The sequence below is a fragment of the Pleurodeles waltl genome, chromosome 11, assembly GCF_031143425.1.
Source record: "Pleurodeles waltl isolate 20211129_DDA chromosome 11, aPleWal1.hap1.20221129, whole genome shotgun sequence".
In the NCBI taxonomy this organism is placed as follows: Eukaryota; Metazoa; Chordata; class Amphibia; order Caudata; family Salamandridae; genus Pleurodeles; species Pleurodeles waltl.
The window spans coordinates 1,004,535,182-1,004,555,274 of NC_090450.1; the positions used below are offsets into that span (position 1 = coordinate 1,004,535,182).

At 48.5% G+C, this 20,093-nt stretch overlaps 1 protein-coding gene across 2 annotated transcripts in view; it reads left to right on the forward strand.

Moving 5' to 3' along the window:
* RIMBP2 (RIMS binding protein 2) overlaps nucleotides 1–20,093 on the forward strand; it is a 1,257,287-nt gene that overhangs the window by 854,268 nt on the left and 382,926 nt on the right. The window contains exons 11-12 of one of the 2 annotated variants that reach the window (XM_069215362.1): nucleotides 6,281–6,301; nucleotides 13,174–13,378. In XM_069215362.1, coding sequence (XP_069071463.1) covers nucleotides 6,281–6,301; nucleotides 13,174–13,378 — 226 coding nt within the window. The remainder of the gene's footprint in view (nucleotides 1–6,280; nucleotides 6,302–13,173; nucleotides 13,379–20,093) is intronic. The other variant, XM_069215363.1, reaches the window with a different exon arrangement.

A 20,093-nucleotide genomic window follows, 5' to 3' on the forward strand; every position in this document is an offset into this window, starting at 1 on the left:
CACCTCGGGTCGTTTCACAAGAGGGCTTCTAGGCGCACAGAAAGAAAATGGGCAAACTACCTACCCAAGGGCAGGAGCCCCCAACACCGCTCTCTGTTTATCTCTCCCACTCCCTCCCTCACCCGTCTTTCTCTTGCCCTCTCTAGTCTTCCATCTGTTTCTCTATCCCTCTCTCACCCCTCCCATCCATTCCCTCCCCTTCGCCCTCTCTATCCTTCCCCATCCCCCCTTACCCGTTCTTCTCTCCCTTACCCTTCTCTCTTTCCAGCCCTCTCCCCTCGCCCCTCGTTCCTTCACCCCCCCCCCCCCCTCCATCAGGCGCATTCCTCTGAAGTGCCCCTCTCCACCCCAGGGGGTTCCTGCATGAACTGGTGGAAGGGAAGTGTTAAAAGGAAACTCACATCCCAGCAAAAACTGATTTCCTTCCAATTGTCTGAAAAATTCGTTTTGAAAATGTAGAAATAGATTGAAAGCAGCGTCCGTGGGTGAATCTGTCCGTGCACGAGGCAGGTTAGGGGGGCCCCCGACAATCCCATCTATTCTGTACCGAGACATCAGTGTGTGCAATCAGTCACTGCAGGATGTACACGTTCAATACAGCGAGAGCAGCTCCAGTAAACAATATGGACACGGGCCAGCAGTTACCTGTGATCGACAACCGGCTAATTACATCTAATTAACAACTAGCCGATTGTCTTACACCGACAAACACATTTGTCTATGATGAACAGTGGAGCAGTAGCCATTAAATACAACCAAGAACCAGGTGGTTCTAGGAGATCAAGAAACAGCAATCATATGTAATAGACAATCAGTGATCAGTCAGTCACTTGTAAAGCATGGCTTATCACCCAAGGGGTCACAAGGCCCTGGTGCAGGGGTGCTGCTCACTTGAAAAGCCAGGTCTTGAGATCCTTCCGGAAGTCCTTCAACGAGGTGGCCGTCTGAGGTTGAGAGCGAGCGAGTTCCATGTCCAGGCTGCGAGATAAGTGAAGGAGCCTCCTATCGCGTGGCCAGTCGTCTCCTGATAATCCAGGAACCCCCTTAAGCCACACAGGCACTTAAAACGCAAAAAAGAACCAATAAACCAAAACTGTCACAAAAAGGAAGACTCAAACAGACCGGAAGTTCGTTCCCAATTCATCCTCCAACCAAACATCCGGTATTCAGCACCAATAGGCTACAATCAACACCAACTTCTCCGATAAATCTTAAAAATACGCAGACCAATAAAATCCATCTGAGATGCAAAAATATAGCTGGAAGTCCTGCCAAGAAATATTAAAGAAAGCTCATCATTGAAAAGACACTAGATGCACATGACAAACTCTAGGTTATCACTTCAACCAACCCCTACCTACCCAATCAATCAGGATTTATAGAGTGCGGCAAATCACACGTGAGGGTCTCAAGGCGCTGGAGTTGCTAGCTGCCTCGCGGTGCTCTGTTAATTCGAACAGCCAGGTCTTGAGTCCTTTTCTGAATTCCTGGAGTGATGCAGTGGTCCTGAGGTGCAGGGGAAGGTGGTTCCAGGCTTTGGCTGTCAGGTGAGAGGAGGAGCGCCCTCTGCTGTTGAATCGGAGTATCCAGGGGTGTCTCTGCGATGAAGAGGGAGGCGGATCGCAGGTGTCTGGTCGGTTGGTGGAAGGTCATTCGTTTGTTGATGTATGCTGGTCTTTTGTCGGCAAGGCTTTGTATGCGTACATAGAGGGTCTTTTCGCTGCAAACTTGCTAAAACTACGAGCACAAGACATGGCTGCAGGAATTCACTAAATAGTAAATGCACCTCTAGAAGAGAGGGTTTGACCATCAACACCACAATCAGGTCGTATTTCTCTATCACTTGAGACAACCTACACCCGGTGGACTTGCAGAACTTCACACCAGGCTCCAAACTCCTCTTTTTTGGAAAAGTTATTCAAAAAGCAGTCTATGCAACATCTGGTGCACATCCCCGACAATGATATCCGACACTCATGTCAGTCTGGAGTCTAACTTAAATAGAACACTGTGACAGCCCCACATATAACCAAACACAGCGACGCAGGCCTACTGGTTCTGCTTCATCTGTCGGCAGTGCTTGGCACCATCACCCTTCACTGGAAGACAGACTGTTTCCAGTCTCCCACTGACCATGGACATGGCTTTGGTCCTTGTAAAGTTTGGGAAGCCCCTTGCTCTTCAGAGGGACACGTGGAAGGGCCCACAGGCTTCCCTGGCAGATTGAATGTGTGGTTCCCATATCTCTGATTAGGGAAATAAAATAAAAACTTTGCAGTGACTGTAAGGGCTCCTTGGTACCTCCAGGGGGCACACATGACATGGGCCTCTGAGGGCCAGAGTGAATATTAAGAATACTAAGGATTAGATTGTCCATTTCTTAGGACCAGGTGGCACCAACAGCCTTGTGTGAGTCATTGAGTTGACCATAGAGGCCCCGCAAGAGCCGCCCGAGGAACTTCAAGTATTTCTAGCCACCGAGGGACACATTTAAAAGGATTTTCTGCTCCTGGTGACATGTTCTAGACAGCAGCAGTGTCATTTTAAGGCCACCTGGCCTCTAAATTTTTAGATGCTTCTAAAATTCTTTTAAAGATTATTTTCTCATTTTCTGGCATTGATGTGTTGCATTTCTAGCAGCTGAAGGTAGGACAGAGGTCAGGACCTTCTCTCCTGTCCTACCTCTTGGTAGTCGTCTGGCCCTGGGTCTTCTTGCAGGAGCACCCTATTCCTTTTAAGGCAAACCACTCAGCCTGCCTGCACCCCAAGCCTTCCTCCCCTTACAAGGCAAGGAGGAGCACTTTCGCCACCCTCTAAGAGCACTCCCAGTCAGCACTAGTCCACAGATGTCCATGAGAATCCCTTACTGTCCCGCATGGGGAGTAGGGAAGTTTGTGCCAGCAGCTGGAGATAGTCCACTAAATTCCAAGGATACAACTCCACCATGACCAGCTACTCCAGCCAGGACTTCATCAGCAAGAGGTCCTTTGCTTTCCTCTTCTGCGGTTCCACTCTTCGCACAGTCTATTTCCTTGCGCAGTAGGTGGGAACATCCACTGAATGCAGAGATGGCTCTTCAGCCCTGCCCCCAGGGCTGACATTTCCTGGGAGCAACCCCTGGGCTGTCCTAACCCCCTGCGCAGCTTTCTGGGAACTTCCAAGGTATATGTTTTCAACCAAGGTTGTGAAAGACTTCTTCTCCGGACCTGAGTCTTCCCAGATAAAACTGGTTCCTTCCCTTGACAAGTTCAAAGGGAGCCCCTGGGATGACTGATGCCAGACTTCTGCCTGCTCTCCCCTGAGTGTGTGAGGGGAATAAATGTCCAGGGTTGTGAGAGAGGAAGCTGATCATCTTATGTAGAACTCTCCCCTTCTTCTTCCATGAAAAGGTAATCACCCCAAATGGGCATATTTTTCAGGGGGACTTGGACCTGACAGCTGGGTAGCAGAGGCTCAGCAGGGGCATACAAAAGCTGAACCTCATTAAGGCTGACTCAGGAATATTATCCATTTTTTAAATACATATGGAAAGTGCACAAGACTAGAAAACGTGTGCTACTTGGTACGATTGCCAGTGGTTTAGACTCTTTGCAAGCATTCCTCCCATCACCTTACTTGTGGTTGGATAACACCATTGACTTTGTACGAGGTCTGTTTGACAAAATGACTTGTCTCAGGGTTCGCGACAAGAGAGGATTCTTAAATAATTCTAAATTCATTTTAAAAAACTCACTTTTAATAAGTGTCAGTAATGAAATATAACCTAACCTGCTACATTGAAACAGTTTCAAGTGTTGAAGAAATTAGCTCACGTTGGCTCATCTCTGGTTTGGCCCTGGAAGGCCTCTAATTGCCTCTGGTCCCTTTCCAGTCTGTTTTTGGTCCCATCTTGGGCTGGTTCAGGGTCGTCTGTGTCTCGCTTCAGGCTCCATACTGGCCTCTCTCTACAAACTTGTGAAACTCCAGCTCCAGGTAGATACTGAATAGGAAAGGCAACGCCTTCTGCAGGAAAGTTTGAAGCACAACAGTGTTTAAATATATATTAATCATGATTCTGGCACTTCATAGTGCAATCATTCCATGTCTTAAGTTGTGCGGCAGAAACAAGAGGCTACGCAAAGGCAAGGCCAAAGGACCATGTGTGGACCATGTGATGAGCAGGAAGTGGCTGAGCTGCGTGTGTGGGTCTGGCAACTACAATTGCTTAAAAAGTCTGACTTTATGTTTATATCTGTGCATCCTACATTAGCTGTTAATCACTCCCAGGCCAGTAATGTTTCCTCTAGCCTGTGTTCTACTGGTCCTGTTTCTGATGTCCCTGCAGCCTGGGCACTCATTCTGTCTCCAGTGTTTCATAGTGGAGTCTCATGCCTGTGTCACCGTAGCACGGTCTGTGTATCCTGGGGTCTCCTAGCGCTGTCTGTGCCATCTGTGGTCTCTTAGTGCTGTCCGCAACCTGTGGTCTCCTAGTATATCTGTGCCACCTGTTGTACCCTAGCACGTCTGTGCCACCCGTGATCTCCTAGCGCTACCTGTGTCACCTGTGGTCTCCTAGCGCTGAAGTTGTCTCTTTCATCCATCTCACTGTAGAGTTGTCTCTCTCCCCCTGTGTGGCCCTAGAGTTCTTGCCCCTTGTGGCCATGGAAATGTTTCTCTCATCTGTGTGGCCCTAGGGTTGTCTCTCTCTATCCCTGTGTGGCCATGGAGTTGCCTCTCTCACCTGTGTGCCCCTAGAGTTTCTCTCCCCACTATCTGGCCCTAGAGTTGTGTCTATCTTCCTGTGTGGCCATGTAGTTGTCTCTCTCACCTGTGTGGCCCTAGAATTGTCTCTTTCCCCCTGTGTAGCCATGGAGTTGTTTCTCTTCCTCTGTGTGACCCTAGAATTGCCTCTCCCACTGTGTGGCCCTAGAATTGCCTCTCTCTCCTGTATGGCCCTGGAGTTGTTTCTCTCACCCGTGTGGCCCTGGAGTTGCCTCTGTCCCACTGTGTGGCCCTGGAATTGCCTCTCTCCCCATGTGTGACCCTAGAGTTGCCTCTCTCCCTGTGTGGGCCCAGAGTTATCTTTCTCCCCCTGTGTGGCACTAGAGGTGTCTCTCTCCCCCTGTGTGGCCCTAGAGTTGTCTCTCTCCCCCTGTGTGGCCCTAGAGTTGTCTCTCTTCCCCTGTGTGACCATGGAGTTGTCCCTTTCCCCCTGTGTTGCACTAGAGCTGTCTCTCCCCCCTGTGTGGCCCTAGAGCTGTCTCTCCCCCTGTGTGGGCCTAGAGTTGTCTCTCTCACTGTGTGGCCCTAGAGTTCTCTCTCTCCCTGTTTGGCCATAGAGTTGTCTCTCTTTCGCCTGTGGCCCTAGAGTTGTCTCGCTCCTCCTTTGTGGACCTAGATTTGTCTCTCTTCCCCTGGGTGAACCTGGAGTTGTCTCTCTCCCCCTGTGTGGCCCTAGAGCTGTCTCTCCCCCCTGTGTGGCCCTAGAGCTATCTCTCCCCCTGTGTGGACCTAGAGTTGTCTCTCTCCCTGTGTGGCACTAGAGTTCTCTCTCTCCCTGTTTGGCCATGGAGTTGTCTCTCTTTCGCCTGTGGCCCTAGAGTTGTCTCTCTCCTCCTTTGTGGACCTAGATTTGTCTCTTTCCTCCTTTGTGGACCTAGATTTGTCTCTCTTCCCCTGGGTGGACCTGGAGTTGTCTCTCTCCCCCTGTGTGGCCCTAGAGGTGTCTCTCCCCCCCTGTGTTGCCCTAGAGGTGTCTCTCTCCCTGTGTGGACCTAGGCGTGTCTCTCCCTCTCCCTGTATGACCGTAGAGTTGTCTCTCCCCTTGTGTGGACCTAGAGTTGTCTCTCTCTCCCCTGTGGCCTTACAGTTGTCTCTCTCTCCCTGTGTGGCCCTAGACGTGTCTCTCCCCTTCCCTGTGTGGCCTTAGAGGTGTCTCTCCTCCTGTGTGGCCCTGGAGTTGTCTCTCCCGCCCTGTGTGACCCTAGAGTTGTCTCTCCCTCCCTGTGTGGCCCTGGAGTTGTCTCTCCCGCCCTGTGTGGCCCTAGAGGTGTCTCTCCCTCCCCGTGTGACCCTAGAGGTGTCTCTCCCTTCCCGTGTGGCCCTGGAGTTCTCTCGCCCTCCCCGTGGCCCATGAAGTTGCCTCTTTCACTCGTGTGGTTTGCACGCACTGTACATGGTAACTGTTTAAATGTGATTTTCTTTTGATGTATAAACAACGTCTGTAAAACTGTCGTTAATTTTTATTTTTTCCACATTTTGTTGTTGTGTCTTTTGTTGGATTTATTTGCGCTTCACGCAGAACACCTTGGACAGCATGCAGGTATTTGTGGAGATGTGGCTACTGGACGTGCATGGGTGCCCTGTGTGAACCATCAGCGGAAGCTGCTGCCCTTGTCACTGCCGGTGCGGACAGGAAGTGGAGGAGGGGCTTGTCCTTAAAGGAACAGCAGCAACTAATACTTCAGAAGAGCTAACTTCTTACACCAGTGGTTCCCAACCTGTGGTCCGGGCACCCCTGGGGGTCCGTTAAGCCTCCTCAGGGGGTCCACGACTGCTTAGAAAATTAAATAATATTAATAGATTAGTTCACCAGCTTTCAGTAATGACTCAGTGAGAGGTCCCCAGATTCCAATAATGATTCAGTGGGGGTCACCGGGTTCCAGTAATGATAAAGTGGGGGTCCACAGAAGTCAAAAGGTTGGGAACGACTGTCTTAGACAATTTGTGACCTGTAGCACAGGGTTAGCACCCTCCTGCAGCCACACTGCTCCCAGCTTTATTTTCATATCATAGTTTGCAAGGAGGAACCACTATCTTCTTAGAATAAAATGTATACGCAATTTATTTTTGTCACGCCTGACCTTTAAAACAAGAAATATTTTTGAAGCATATTGACTTTGAGAGTCTAAGTGGAAACATAGGCAGAGCCGCAGACACTGAGTTCAGTCTGGTTGGCACAAGCTTGTAGATTAGGGCTGATACCGGCCAGGGGTCTGGGGGCGGTTTCCAGCTCCCCACATCCCAGGATACAAGAGAGGGAACAAACAGTTCCAGAATGAAGCACTAAACTGGGGTTACCAATGTTTGTTGACTGTGCTGCACACAAGGCACCATACTGACCCAAAGAAGCAATGCCACACAGAAACAGTGGGCATCGCTTGACCTGAGGTGAGTGTGCGCCAGACCCGTACTGGCAAACCTCATAGTGCAACGACTGCATCCATTCAGCAAGTAAGCTGGTGGCAGACTGGCAGAGAGAAGAAACTAGAAAGGTCTCTCAAAGGTTTTTGTGGGAGCTGGATACAACTTCACGTGGGGCCACCTGGGCGATAAAATCTAATTATAAAAAAATGCATTTGCTCTTATAGGAATGTTGAAAATAACACCGAACCAGCCTCTGGTGGTGTGTAGTGGTAGACTGAGTTATGACTCGTAGGAGGGGGTGATACATTTCGCCCCTCCAGCAGAGTTGCCAGAACTTTGGCCGCTTCATATTTACTTGTAACGCGGAGTTTGGGCTGAATTCCGCCAACCGCGAGTGGCAGAGTTTTTCTCACGCACTGCTCACCAATAGTAACTCTGCGAACGCAAGTGAAAATTGGCATCCCCAAGCATGATTTTCATGCTGTCGGAGGGCATCCGGCGAGATTTTCTCACCGTGGTTGCGACCGTACATGGTGAGAAAGCTGCCTCTCGCGTCGAGAATCTACTTGAGTGGCAGCAAAATCAGCTCGAGCAGAAGCGCCCTCTGGCGCCCTGTCCGGTGCCATTCTCGCTGTGTTTTTCAACTCAGAACGAGCTCCCAGCACTAAAAATCAGCATGACCAGTGTGAAGTGCAGATTTTCGCCTATTCGCTGAACGCCGCTGAATCTTGCTGAGTTTTCATGTAACTCTGCAGAATTCCACAGAGTGAACCTCTGCGTGCTCAGCTCCCCCGAGCCACATCATTAGTAAACCCTGGTGCATTGCTCTCAGGAGCGCAGTGCGCTTAAAAGCATGGGCCTGTTGCATAACGCCTCCTTTGGACGTGACTGGAAAAGCAGCATAGGAGCGGGCAGTATGTCGCTGAGGTGCCTCAGCCAGGCGGAGGAGCCAGAAGTGAAGAAAGTCCAGCCTGCATGGAAAGGAGGAAAGGTTTCAAGAGATATAGAACTCAAGAGCGAAGGAGAGACAGGGACAAGCGAGAGCTAAGAGGTGCAGGCATCCCAGAAAAAACACCACGCAACAGGGAATTAACAGGAAGCGCACAAAGATGAACACCAGGACTATCCTGTAAATCTGGGATACCACAGCAAGGAATAGCCTCCTGGATTGCCAAGTCCAGTCAAGGAGTGGTAGACATGGGATACACTCAGGCGTTCCAGCCACAGGAGTATTCAGGAACGTTAGTGAACCAAATTCACCAAAACTCAGGAATGCTAGACACATCCAAGCCAAAACTGTGGATGACCACAAGATGAGACTATCTGGAGCTAGGGAACCCCACTGACTGACGGCGCTTCAGGCGCAGAGCAAAGATCTGTGATCAGCGCAGGGCGGTAATCATGGATTCCTGAGGCACCGCCTGCCCCCACCCCTCTTAAACTACCCCCTACCCCAGCTCAGGCTCTCTGCTTCCTTCACCTGCTCAGGTCTGGATCTGAGACCACTCAGGTAAACACCTGGGAAACAAGCCTGGTTATCCAGCAGGCCCGGCTTTAGGGGGGGGTGTCGGGTGCAGCCACACTGAGCGCTACCTGGAGGGGGGAGCACTGACCTCAGGGTTGGAGGGTGATGTGATTACCAATAATGTACGATTTAAGAGCACCCGCTGCAGAGTTCCTTGTGTATCCAGCTTTCAGGCAGCAATAACAATGTCAAGATAACTTTTCTGATTAATGTTCCTACTAGTTTGTCTAGCACAGTTCTGACTCGTCATAGAGCCGAGCGCTAACGTGCCTGCAGCAAAGAACAGATCTGTATTTTATGTGGATAGCTGATTAGATTAGTAAAGAAAGCCTTCACCTGTGCTTTAACACAAATGAAATGTGTGAGGGAAGGGCTACTGGGAGGTGAGGTGGACTTTTGCTGGGTGGTAGTGAGAGAGTCTGAGGAGGAAGTCATGGGGGTGGGCACCATAAAAGCTAGTCGCACTAGGCGCCACCAGCACTAAAGCCGGCCCTATTATCCAGCATCGAAGACTTGTCGAAAGGGTGGTTAAGACAAAATGGTCGCCACAGGTGTCGGTTGCGGGTCCAAAAAGTAATTCCTGCTAATTCAGCAATTCCCTTAAATGTCCAGACAACAGCACCACCTGGTGTGTAAAGTATGAATTGCAACACGTTCACTTTGAGAGTTAGGCCCCAGATACCTGCAGGGAGTGCACAGGTCATCCATGTTTTCTACCATGACCTCCGAGGTGCAAATATTGATTAACCTGGAGCAGAATTGAATTGACTTTCAACGTGAAAATGAGTCCTGTCTAAAAACATGCTACAGACGTGCAGAACTAAATAACTTTTATGGGTTTTATTCCTAATGAGCTCTTCCTTGAGGGACAAGTTCACAGATGGCAGTTTGAGTGGCGAGGCAGGCTACAGTCATCAGTGTTTTCATGAATGTCAAATAAAATACACGTTTTTCTTAAAGAAATGTTATTAATATGCGGAGAAGTTAGTGATGCTAAGAGCCGCAGAGCTCAGTGACAAGACGCAGACTTTGCTGATTGCTAATGGTTCACACTTTTATTTTGCTTTTCTAGAATAGTTTTTCTAGATTTTTTCTAGCTGTACCAATGTGTAGCTTACATTTGGGTGCCCTTGTTTCTATAGCACTGAAAAATGCGAGACTCTCTAAACCCAGGACTAGAAGTCATTTTTGAATTTTTGTCTAGTTTTAAATGTTGTTTTCCAACTTATTCGTAAAAGAACGTTGAGCTTTTTCCACTTGACCTGAAAACTGAAAGGGTTCATCGTAAAACTGAGTCCCTGGTACCTTAGAAATTACTAACAATGCATTCCATCTACATTCATGTAACTAACACCCAAGCTGTGAGTAAATAAATACTGTGCAAAAATGCTTGCAATCTTCTAGTTTGAGAATGCACATTTCACGTAGAATATTTCATGTAGAAATGTGGATGCTTTGTCTCTGCACCTTCCCCTGGGGCCCTGATTTTTTTCCGGATTATCTTCAAATTGACAAAGTTCTGGTTTGTTCGCAAAGTGCTGGATTGAGGGTCATTTTCCCCAGAAGTGCGAGTTTGTGTAGTAGAAGTGATATGGTGATCAAATACGTCTGGCCCCACATTATTTGACTCTGCAGATAATCAGGAAACTCTGCCTTGCTGATTTTTGGCTGTGGTAAATGTTTACAACAATTTAAGATTGGTTGCATTCATTTTATCACACATTCTGAGACACACTTTATCACTGCAGTTCCTCTTAGTGAAAAGTACCACAAAATAATCGATTTTTATACATGAACCTACCTTAGAAAAACATGTTCACCCTCCCCTTCAGGCTTCTTGCTCTGTGATCTAAAGAGAATTATCTTTTTTGGTAGAACCCTGTGCCGCCCTCTCAGTGATGTGTTCCATGGTGGAAATGAATGTTGACTACTTGCAAGTAGCTTCGGCTCCACCTTAATGTAGAAAATTCTGACTTTAATTGTCATAATTAAAGCTCACAAATACTCTTTAAGTTCTAGGTACATAAAAGCAAACATTCGGGTTCTGGGTTCTGTTTTTGTTTAAAAAAAAATGTAATCCTTTCCTGTGGAGCAATGTGTTGTTATTATTGGTCTATAGATTTGTACAGCGCATGGCTACCCAAAAGAAGGGTTTCCCAGCGCTACGCTACAGTAAGGGACCCAGAAGCACACCAAAAGGCTACTCTAATTTCCAGAGTTAAAACAACAAGTTTTTATTTTCTTGCGGAAGACCGTTAGAGAGCGACACGTTCTCAGATCAGGGTGTATTGACCGTCTGAGACGCTTCCGTCCATGGGTAACTAGTAAAAAGCACATCGTTTATTTCAATAGATTCCTTGTGAGGCTTTCTTCCAATTGAAGTACCTTTAATTTATTACAATATAATAGTAAAATACTGATTCAAGTCCCATCTTCTCAAAAGTTTCGCACAGAGGGAAAGTTATTAAGCCACCTTTCCTCATCAACTCAAAAAATGACTATAAGAATTCCAGTTCTAATTACATTGACTACTTCTGGAAAGTAATCAGTGCGTCAATCAGGGAATGTAACATAAAATAAAAATAAAAGTACAGAACTGTATAATGCCCTGAAGAAGGCTATGTCTGATTCTTCAGTTTAGTCGAAACATGTTTATCATCTTTGTGTGTGGGGATCGCATAGATATGCAGTGCTGTTTAAAATGCTTTTATAACTCAAGCTTAACATAAAACAGCATTAGATAATACTGGAATTCACAGGTGCCAAAAACAGACATGACTCAATAATTATAAAAAAAAACTTTCTATTGTCTGTGTTTAGAAATTGCAATATGAATCTCATGGAGTAGATTGTTTAAACAATCTTTGATTGTATATTTAATGATAAAGAATATATATCTAAATACATGTTTAAAAAGTTATATACAGTTCTTTAAAGGTTATGCAGGGGTTTTAACAGTCTGTTTTAAAGATGCGTGGTATTGGAAAATTCTCTGATTTCTGACAGAGAAGATAAAACAGCAAGATAGTCCATCAGTATAATTTCCTCATCGACAGGGATGCTATGATGCTGTAAATTTCAAGAGTGGATTCTCTTCCGTCAAGCACTGGATGATTTTCCATGCCAAACCACCTGCAAATAAGGCCCTGAAGGCAATTTGTTAGAAACCTATTCCCATGCTACCAGCTGATTGTTCAAGTTGGAGAGAAATGCAGTCATGCATAAATTCATGATGGTTAATAATCAAGAAGAGTCTTGTTTTTCTGCAACAATTAGTCTCTGTCTCCTTAATTGACGAGGAAACCCTCATGTAGACATCTCCATTCCACAGCACCTGTGCTGTGTGTGCGCAGCTCTTGTGCTGCCTCTGTACTGTGACTGACAACGTAATGGTGCTGTAGGTCTCTCTACTGTCCAGGACCTGATCCGCATAGCTGCCTCTTGCACGCGTGCAGTGCACAGCGCCCTACCAGTGCACGTCTAGTTCCTCTAGTTGGTGGGCTGAACCACGAATGTCTCTTGCACTCACTTGACGAGACCATCTGGTTAGGTCCACTTTTGGTATGTCGGCCGCGCGGATCCCATTCCTTGTAGTTGCACCTTCTGCGTCTGTGTCCGCGTAGGTCCATCCCTTCTGTATCCATCTTGCAGAGCCCATTGATGTAGTCAAACCTCTTGTGGTCCTTTTACGCTGATCCCATCTAGATACCCAATAATACAACAATTGTCACGTGGGACTCACTCCGAGCTAGCAACCCCTTAGGTCTGCGAGCCTCCGTGACCAACTTTACTTCATTCAAAATCAATTTAATTGGAATGCTCCTGTACCAAACTCATGATGGGGCTCTTGTGCAGACACTAGTACTGGGCACATGGTAGATTTGGACATATATCTTTTTTATATTTGATTCATTTTCAATGTCCAGTCAAAGTATCAAGCGTGAAAAGGTGATAGCGCAGGCGACGCAGTGCTCACATAAAACACAGAATACAAATGACACGATATAATGACACACTGTACATTCACCAGTGGTTTCCATAACTAAAGATAAGTCCTATGTGAAGCCTCTACAGTCGGCTGAACCCACGCGCTTTAGTCAAAGCACAGCCATGTAAGTGAATAATCTCGGCATTTCGACCACAAACGATTCTAGGGGTCTCCTCAGGACACCGTTGTCCACCAAACACACTTGTGTAGGGTAATCCGGTGCCCCAAGCAGCTCACTATTCCTATATTCAGCATGAGTACAATAGGAGTTGTAGTTGCAGATATTTATAAGTATCCAATGGAGTGTGCCCCTACTTCGCATCCCCAGAGGTGATGTACGCATCCACCTAGATTCTTCCTCCCCGCGCCGCACTCCCAGCGTCCCATGGGCAGATCGCGTGGTTCCTGTTGTAATTATGTGATCCCATCTACATAGCGCACCTGCTACGTCTATACGGAGCCCATCCACATGCCCGTGTGTCCACCATGCTGCGTTCATCCATGTAGCGGCACCGCTTGTGTTTCTCGTCCGCAGGCCAAGGTCCGAGAGCTGGAGCTGAAGTGCCGCATGCAGAGTCAGCAGTTCAACCTCCTCTCCAAGGAGCTGGAAAGGTTCCGGCAACAAACCGGCAAGATTGACCTGTTGAGCGGGAACTCCCTGACCTCCTCCGACGCCCTCGTCTCCCCAGGCAAAGCCCTGTCCCAGTTCATGAATGGAATCGCCACCCCCGTAGGTAAAGGTAAGCACCAGGACAAGTTTCGAGGTGGTTTCTGGCCACCTTTTTCAATCTTTAGTAGATGTACTGGTCAAGATGTGTCAACACCTACCTTGGAAAAGAGGTCCATGTCCAGGGCCTTCAGCTCCTAGGACAGGGTTGATTAGATCAGTAGATGAAGAACCAGAGAGCCACACACAGTGAAGAGGTAGGGCATGACTCATGATTGAGGTGGGGCATGACTCATGATTTTGAGGTGGGGCATGACTCATGATTTTAAGGTAGAGCATGACTCATGATTTTGAGGTGGGGCATGACTCATGATTTTGAGGTGGGGCATGACTCATGATTTTGAGGTAGAGCATGACTCATGACTCATGATTGTGATTTAGGTGTTTGGTGGATGTTGTTGTGGCCTCTTTGTGGTGTATCCTGGATACAAGGATCCAGGAGGTTCCTTCTCAGCATCTATTGACATATTCTCTGAAGAGATGAGTTTTGAGCTTATTTTTGAAGCAGAGAGATAGGAGGGCCCTGACCTGAGACGGCCATTGCTGGTGACCTTGAAAGTAAAGCATGAGAGCCATCTTTTCCTGGTCATTTCTTTTCTGTGCTTTAGGGATGTTTTACGGCATGGGCAAAAGTGAGCTCTGGCCCAGAGGCCCAGCCTTTCGGGGGGGCCCTGATTAGAGCCTGCTCTGTTCTGCACAGAGTCTTGCTGTGATGACCTTGAATAATTCTTAAGAAGATTGTTTAAATACCGTTTTTCTTTAATTTATTTTTAATGTGGTTGATGCATGTGAGACTATTAGAGACATTTTGCAGAGAAATGTTTGTTTTTCAACACTGTGCAACACCCATAAACAAGTTTTTTTTAGTTCAAAAACAGGACTTCGCATACAAGAAATGTGAGGGTGTCAGCGATTATTTGCCTTAATATGAGTGAGCTGCTGCTGTGTTACAATATTACAAATAAATCACTGTCCCTGAAAATTAGATGTAAACACGTTTAGAGTGTGGATGAGTGCGCCTGTGCACAGTGACCTGGCCAAAGAGGGCACGAAAGAGCTGAAACTGGAGCATAAATTCGAAAAAAGGCCCCCCAAAAAACACTTTGCCCGGGGCCCCGCAATTCTTAAGATGTCCCTCCTGTGCTTCTTGGGTCTGTGTCGCTTTGGCACCTTACAAAGATGAGTTTCTCATCCTGGGGGTGGGGGGGTTTGGTGCTTCTTCCTCGGAGGTGAAGGGGTACCCCTGTGAGGTGGACAGCGGTCCTTTAATAAACTGTGGGCAGAGGATTTAGAGGCATTCGGAAAGCGCATGAGTAGGTGAAGATCAGAGAATTACCGGGGAGCTGAAGGCAGGTTTTCTGTTCTGTCCAGGGAGCAAATCATATTGTAAATGGGAGATGGAAAATACATGTGACATCTCTGGTTAGAGTTCCGAAGCTGGAGATGGACTTGGGGTGTATTTTACTGCCCCAGGATACCCCTGATGGAGTTTTGAAACATTTAACACAAGAGGGACATTTACACCCTACTCCTTACACAAGTGGTGGACATATCCAACAATGGTGGATGGGTGGACCCGCTTCACAAGAGGGAAATCGGTCCTACCGCCACTACCACCAGCTAAAGCGGGGAGTAAATTCAATGGGGGAAGCGAGACAAGGAGCCGAGTATCTGGACATTTTACCACATGCAATATCGTTTATGCCTCTTTCCTATCGCTGGACTGAAAATTCCAACAGTAACCTACTCCTGCTTATGGGCTGAACTCCTGAGTGTGGTCTGAGCTTGCCGTAAGCACCAATGGATGTATGATGGACCAACGCATGCATATATCATGCATGCCTTTACAAAGCGGTCTCAATAACGACCGTGTGTTTAGCACACATACCTTTACCGCGCATGCTTTTACAACGCAGTCTCAATGACTGCGTCTTTACCACTCATGCCTTTACCACGCATGCCTTTACCACGCATGCCTTTATCACACGGTCTCAATAACGACTGTGTGTTTAGCACACATACCTTTACCCCGCATGCCTTTACAACGCAGTCTCAATGACTGCGTCTTTATCACACATGCATTTACACCAAATTTCGTTGTAAAAGCATGTTTGGTGAAGGCACATGCGTGGTAAATTGTCCCCGCTCTACCCCCTTTCACCTGATACCATACTCCACCCCGCCCAAGTCCTTAAAACTGCCCCTTCTGATGGATACAACTACCTGTGGATTCCTCACCTAATGAATTCTCCCATGGCGCCAGCATTCGATGGAAATCTTCTTCCTAGTCTCTGTACGTCGACGAGGACGTCACTCTAGCCCACGCGACGCCGTCTGACGTCATACAGGCAATAAGAGGTCCTCGACGACGTGCCAACGTCAGTTCCCTTTTTTCCGTGCATTCGAAACGGTTATCTTCGAGGGAGCAACTGTTACTGTTGTGGTTACAGTGTATTTTTGCTGCGTAGTCTTTCGCTGTGGTAATAATGTCGCAGAGAAAGTCTGGATTCAAGCCTTGTCGTGAGTGTGGAGGCAAGATGTCAGTGACGGATCCTCATTCCGACTGCCTTTGGTGTTTGAGCTCCGACCACGACGTCTCGACTTGTGATTCATGCCAGCACATGAATCCAAAGGCCCTCAAGGAACGTGAGGCGAAGCTGTTTATGGCGAAATCGAAAAAGGAGCATCACAAGAAGTCTTCTTCGCCAAGACATCGGCGTCATCGAGACTCCCGGCGCCGTAAAGAATCTCGGCGTCATTCAAAGGAGACTCGTTCCAGGTCTTCGGATCGGCGCCGAAGGACATGGGAGATCAGTCCCATGGTTACGCCGCATCCTTCGACGCCGTTGCCCTCTCCGGCGTCTCCGACTTCACCTGGACAGGCGTCGGTGGCTTCTGAAGATCGGCGCCGATCTTCGACTTCGGCGGAGGCATTGTCGACTCCGCGTATTGAACAACGGCTTCATTCGAGGAGACGTGCTCTCCGTGTATTAGAGGAGCAGGAGTACCAACGAGCCCTGGAGGAAGGAGAGCTAAAGGACTCGGGTGATGGGCTGCGTGGTCTGGAGTCGGCCAGTGGGCTGGACACTTCCCCTGAGTGGGATCTTTCATCCCCGGGAGAATATACTGAGGAGGCTGCTTCCTTTCACGCAGTGGTACGGAAGGCAGCTAGTTTTTTGGACCTGCCTTTGCCGGTGGTGGAGGCTAAACAAAACCTTCTAACAGAGGTGCTACATCCGGCCTCAGCTGCGGCGGAGCCTCTTTTGCCATTTAATGACGCTCTGCTGGATCCGGTGTTAGAGGTGTGGAAGAGGCCGGCATCTTCCCCAGCAGTTCACAGAGCCGTGGCCAGGAGGTATCGGGCGGCTCCAACTGACCCTGGTTTTCTGTCTAGGCACCCTACGCCGGAGAGCTTGGTGGTGCAGGCCTCCTGTTCATCCAAGTCAGCGCCTGGTTCTTTCCCGATGGTGCCTGGGGACAGAGATTCAAAGAAACTGGAGGCGCAGTCCAAGAAGAATTTTTCGTCCTGCAGTCTGGCGTTGAAGGCCACCAACGCAACCTGTATCCTGGGGAGGTATATTCATGCTCTGATGGATGACATTTCCTCATCATTTACAGAGCTTCCCCAGGGTCTTTTGGATGTTGTTTCAAATGCCCAGGCTGCTGCGACCCAGATTATCCAGACTGGACTGGATACGACCGACTCGGTAGCCAGAGCAATGGGCACAACTGTGGTGGCAAGGAGGCAGGCCTGGCTCCGTAACTCGGGCTTTTCTGCGGATGTACAGTCCACATTGTTGGATCTCCCGTTTGATGGGGACAAACTGTTTGGAGCCAAGGCTGATTCGGCCTTGGAACGTTTTAAGGAGAGCAGGGCCACGGCTAAGTCGTTAGGGCTCCAAGCTCCTTCTTCCACGGCCTCTTCCAGATTTTTCAGGAGGTTTCGTGGATTTGGGCGTGGCTCTTCCTCCTCTTCCTTTCGGGGAAGATATCAGCAACCTGCCTCTTCCCATCCCTATAGATCTTTTAGAGGGAGAGGTAGGGTCCACACCAGAGGAGCCTCTCAGCAGCACTCTGCCTCTTCCTCATCCTCTGGCGGGGTGCAGCAGGGGAAGCAGCCTTAGGCTTCCACCATTTCCCACTCACTCCTCTCCTGTAGGGGGAAGATTACAGCATTTTCTCACCAAATGGAAGACTGTTACAACGGACACTTGGGTTCTCAGTATTGTGGGAAAAGGCTACACCCTTCCCTTTCGGGAGTTCCCGCCCCTCATCCCGCCCCGCCCTTCTTATTGTTCAGAAGAACACCTCCTGTTGCTAGAACAGGAGGTACAAGCCCTCCTTTCAAAGGGCGCGGTGGAGTTGGTCCCAGAGCAGGAAAGGGGTTGAGGATGTTACTCAAGGTATTTCCTGATTCCCAAGAAGGATGGTCGTTTGAGACCAATCCTGGACCTGAGGATCTTGAATTGGTTCCTCAAGCAGGAAAAGTTCAAGATGCTGACCCTAGCACAGGTGCTTTTGGCGTTGAACAAGGAAGACTGGATGGTGTCTGTCGACTTGCAGGATGCTTACTTTCATATCCCGATACTCAAGTCACACAGGAAGTATCTCCGGTTTGTGGTGGGATCGCAGCACTATCAGTTTGCGGTCCTTCCGTTTGGTCTTACTTCAGCACCTCGAGTCTTCACGAAGGTGATGTCGGTGGTTGCGGCAGAACTCAGAAGGAAGGGGATAGCAGTATTCCCTTACTTGGACGACTGGTTGATCAAAGCCAAGTCCCCGGAGCTTGTGTCGCATCATCTGCAGTCAACAACCCAGTTGTTGTTCGACCTGGGTTTTTCGGTGAACGAGCCCAAATCTCACCTAGAGCCCTCTCAGCGCCTCCTGTTCATAGGGGCAGTACTGGATACAACATTGGGTCGGGCCTTTCCTCCGCCTCAGCGGATTCAAGATATTCAGGATTTGGTTCCAATGTTTCGAAATGGAGCGGTAGTTCCAGTCCTCAAGGTCCTTCGTCTGCTCGGTCTGTTTGCCTCCTGCATTCTGTTGGTCACGCATGCTCGCTGGCACATGAGGGCTCTTCAGTGGTGCCTCCGAAGGCAGTGGTCTCAACACAAAGGGGATCTAGAGAGTACTGTCAAGATCTCCAGAGATGCTGCTGTGGATTTGAAGTGGTGGATTGCAAGCAACAATCTTTCACAAGGAAAGCCGTTCCAGCAGTCGCCACCAGTGGCCACAGTTATAACGGATGCTTCCACTCTAGGGTGGGGAGCTCATCTGGGGGATCTGGAGATCAAAGGCCTTTGGTCTCCAGAGGAACAGATGTTTCACATCAATCTGTTAGAGTTACGGGCTGTACGTCTGGCTCTCAAGGCCTTCCTCCCTTCCCTTCGTGGTCAGTCGGTACAGGTCCTAACGGACAATACTACCACGATGTGGTACATAAACAAGCAGGGAGGAGTGGGGTCGTACCTTCTCTGCAGAGAAGCTCTTCGACTATGGTCCTGGGCAAAGGACCATCAGATTTGCTTGATAGCAAACCATCTGGCCGGAGTCTTGAACGTGCGTGCGGACAGTCTCAGTCGCCAATTCTCGGCAGACCACGAGTGGCGTCTCCATCCAGATCAAGTCCGTTTAATCTTCCAGAGGTGGGGGTTTCCTCAGGTAGATCTGTTTGCCACTCGAGAGAACGCGCATTGTCCGTTATTCTGCAGCCTCCAGTATCCGATGCAGGGAGCGTTGGGGGACGCGTTTCAAATAACCTGGTGCGGCCAGTTGCTTTACGCGTTTCCTCCCATACCCTTGATTCCTCGAGTATTGAGGAAGATTTGCCAGGACCGGGCTCTAGTCATCCTAATAGCTCCGGATTGGCCAAGGAGGGTATGGTACTCCGACCTTCTCCAACTCTCAATGTGCCCTCCGCTCCGTCTCCCTTTCAGGGCAGACCTCCTCTCGCAGTCGCAGGGGCAGGTTTTACACCCCAACCTCCAGAGTCTGCACCTACATGCCTGGAGATTGAACGGGGCAACCTGAGTTCCTTCTCTCTCCCGCCTGAGGTAGTGGATGTTATATTAGCGGCCAGGCGACACTCCACTAAATCTATCTACGCTAATAGATGGTCTAAATTTGTTGCGTGGTGTGGAGAGAGGCAGATTGATCCTTTGCATGCTCATCTATCGGACGTTTTGTCTTTTGCTCTGTCTCTAGCGCAGAAAGGTTGTGCAGTGGCTACCATTAAGGGTTATTTATCGGCCTTGTCAGCCTTCATATGTCTTCCAGACCAACCATCTTTATTTAAATCCCCTATTGTTATCAGATTCTTGAAAGGTCTTCTAAATAAATATCCTCCAAAGCCATTCGTTATGCCGCAATGGGATTTGTCCTTGGTCCTGACTTTCCTTATGGGGTCCCCTTTTGAACCTATGCATTCTTGCCCCTTAAGGTATTTGGTTTTAAAAACAGTCTTCCTGATAGCTATAACATCAGCAAGGAGAGTGAGTGAGTTGCAGGCCTTATCAGTAAAGCCCCCTTATACAACTTTTTATGGGGATAAGGTGGTGTTGAGGACAAAGGCTGCTTTCCTCCCGAAGGTTGTTTCACCTTTCCATTTGGCTCAGGCAATTACTTTGTCCATGTTCTATCCTCCGCCTCATCCTTCCAAAGAGGAAGAAAGACTGCACCGTCTGGACCCAAAGAGGGCGTTGAGCTTCTTTATTGATAGAACAAAG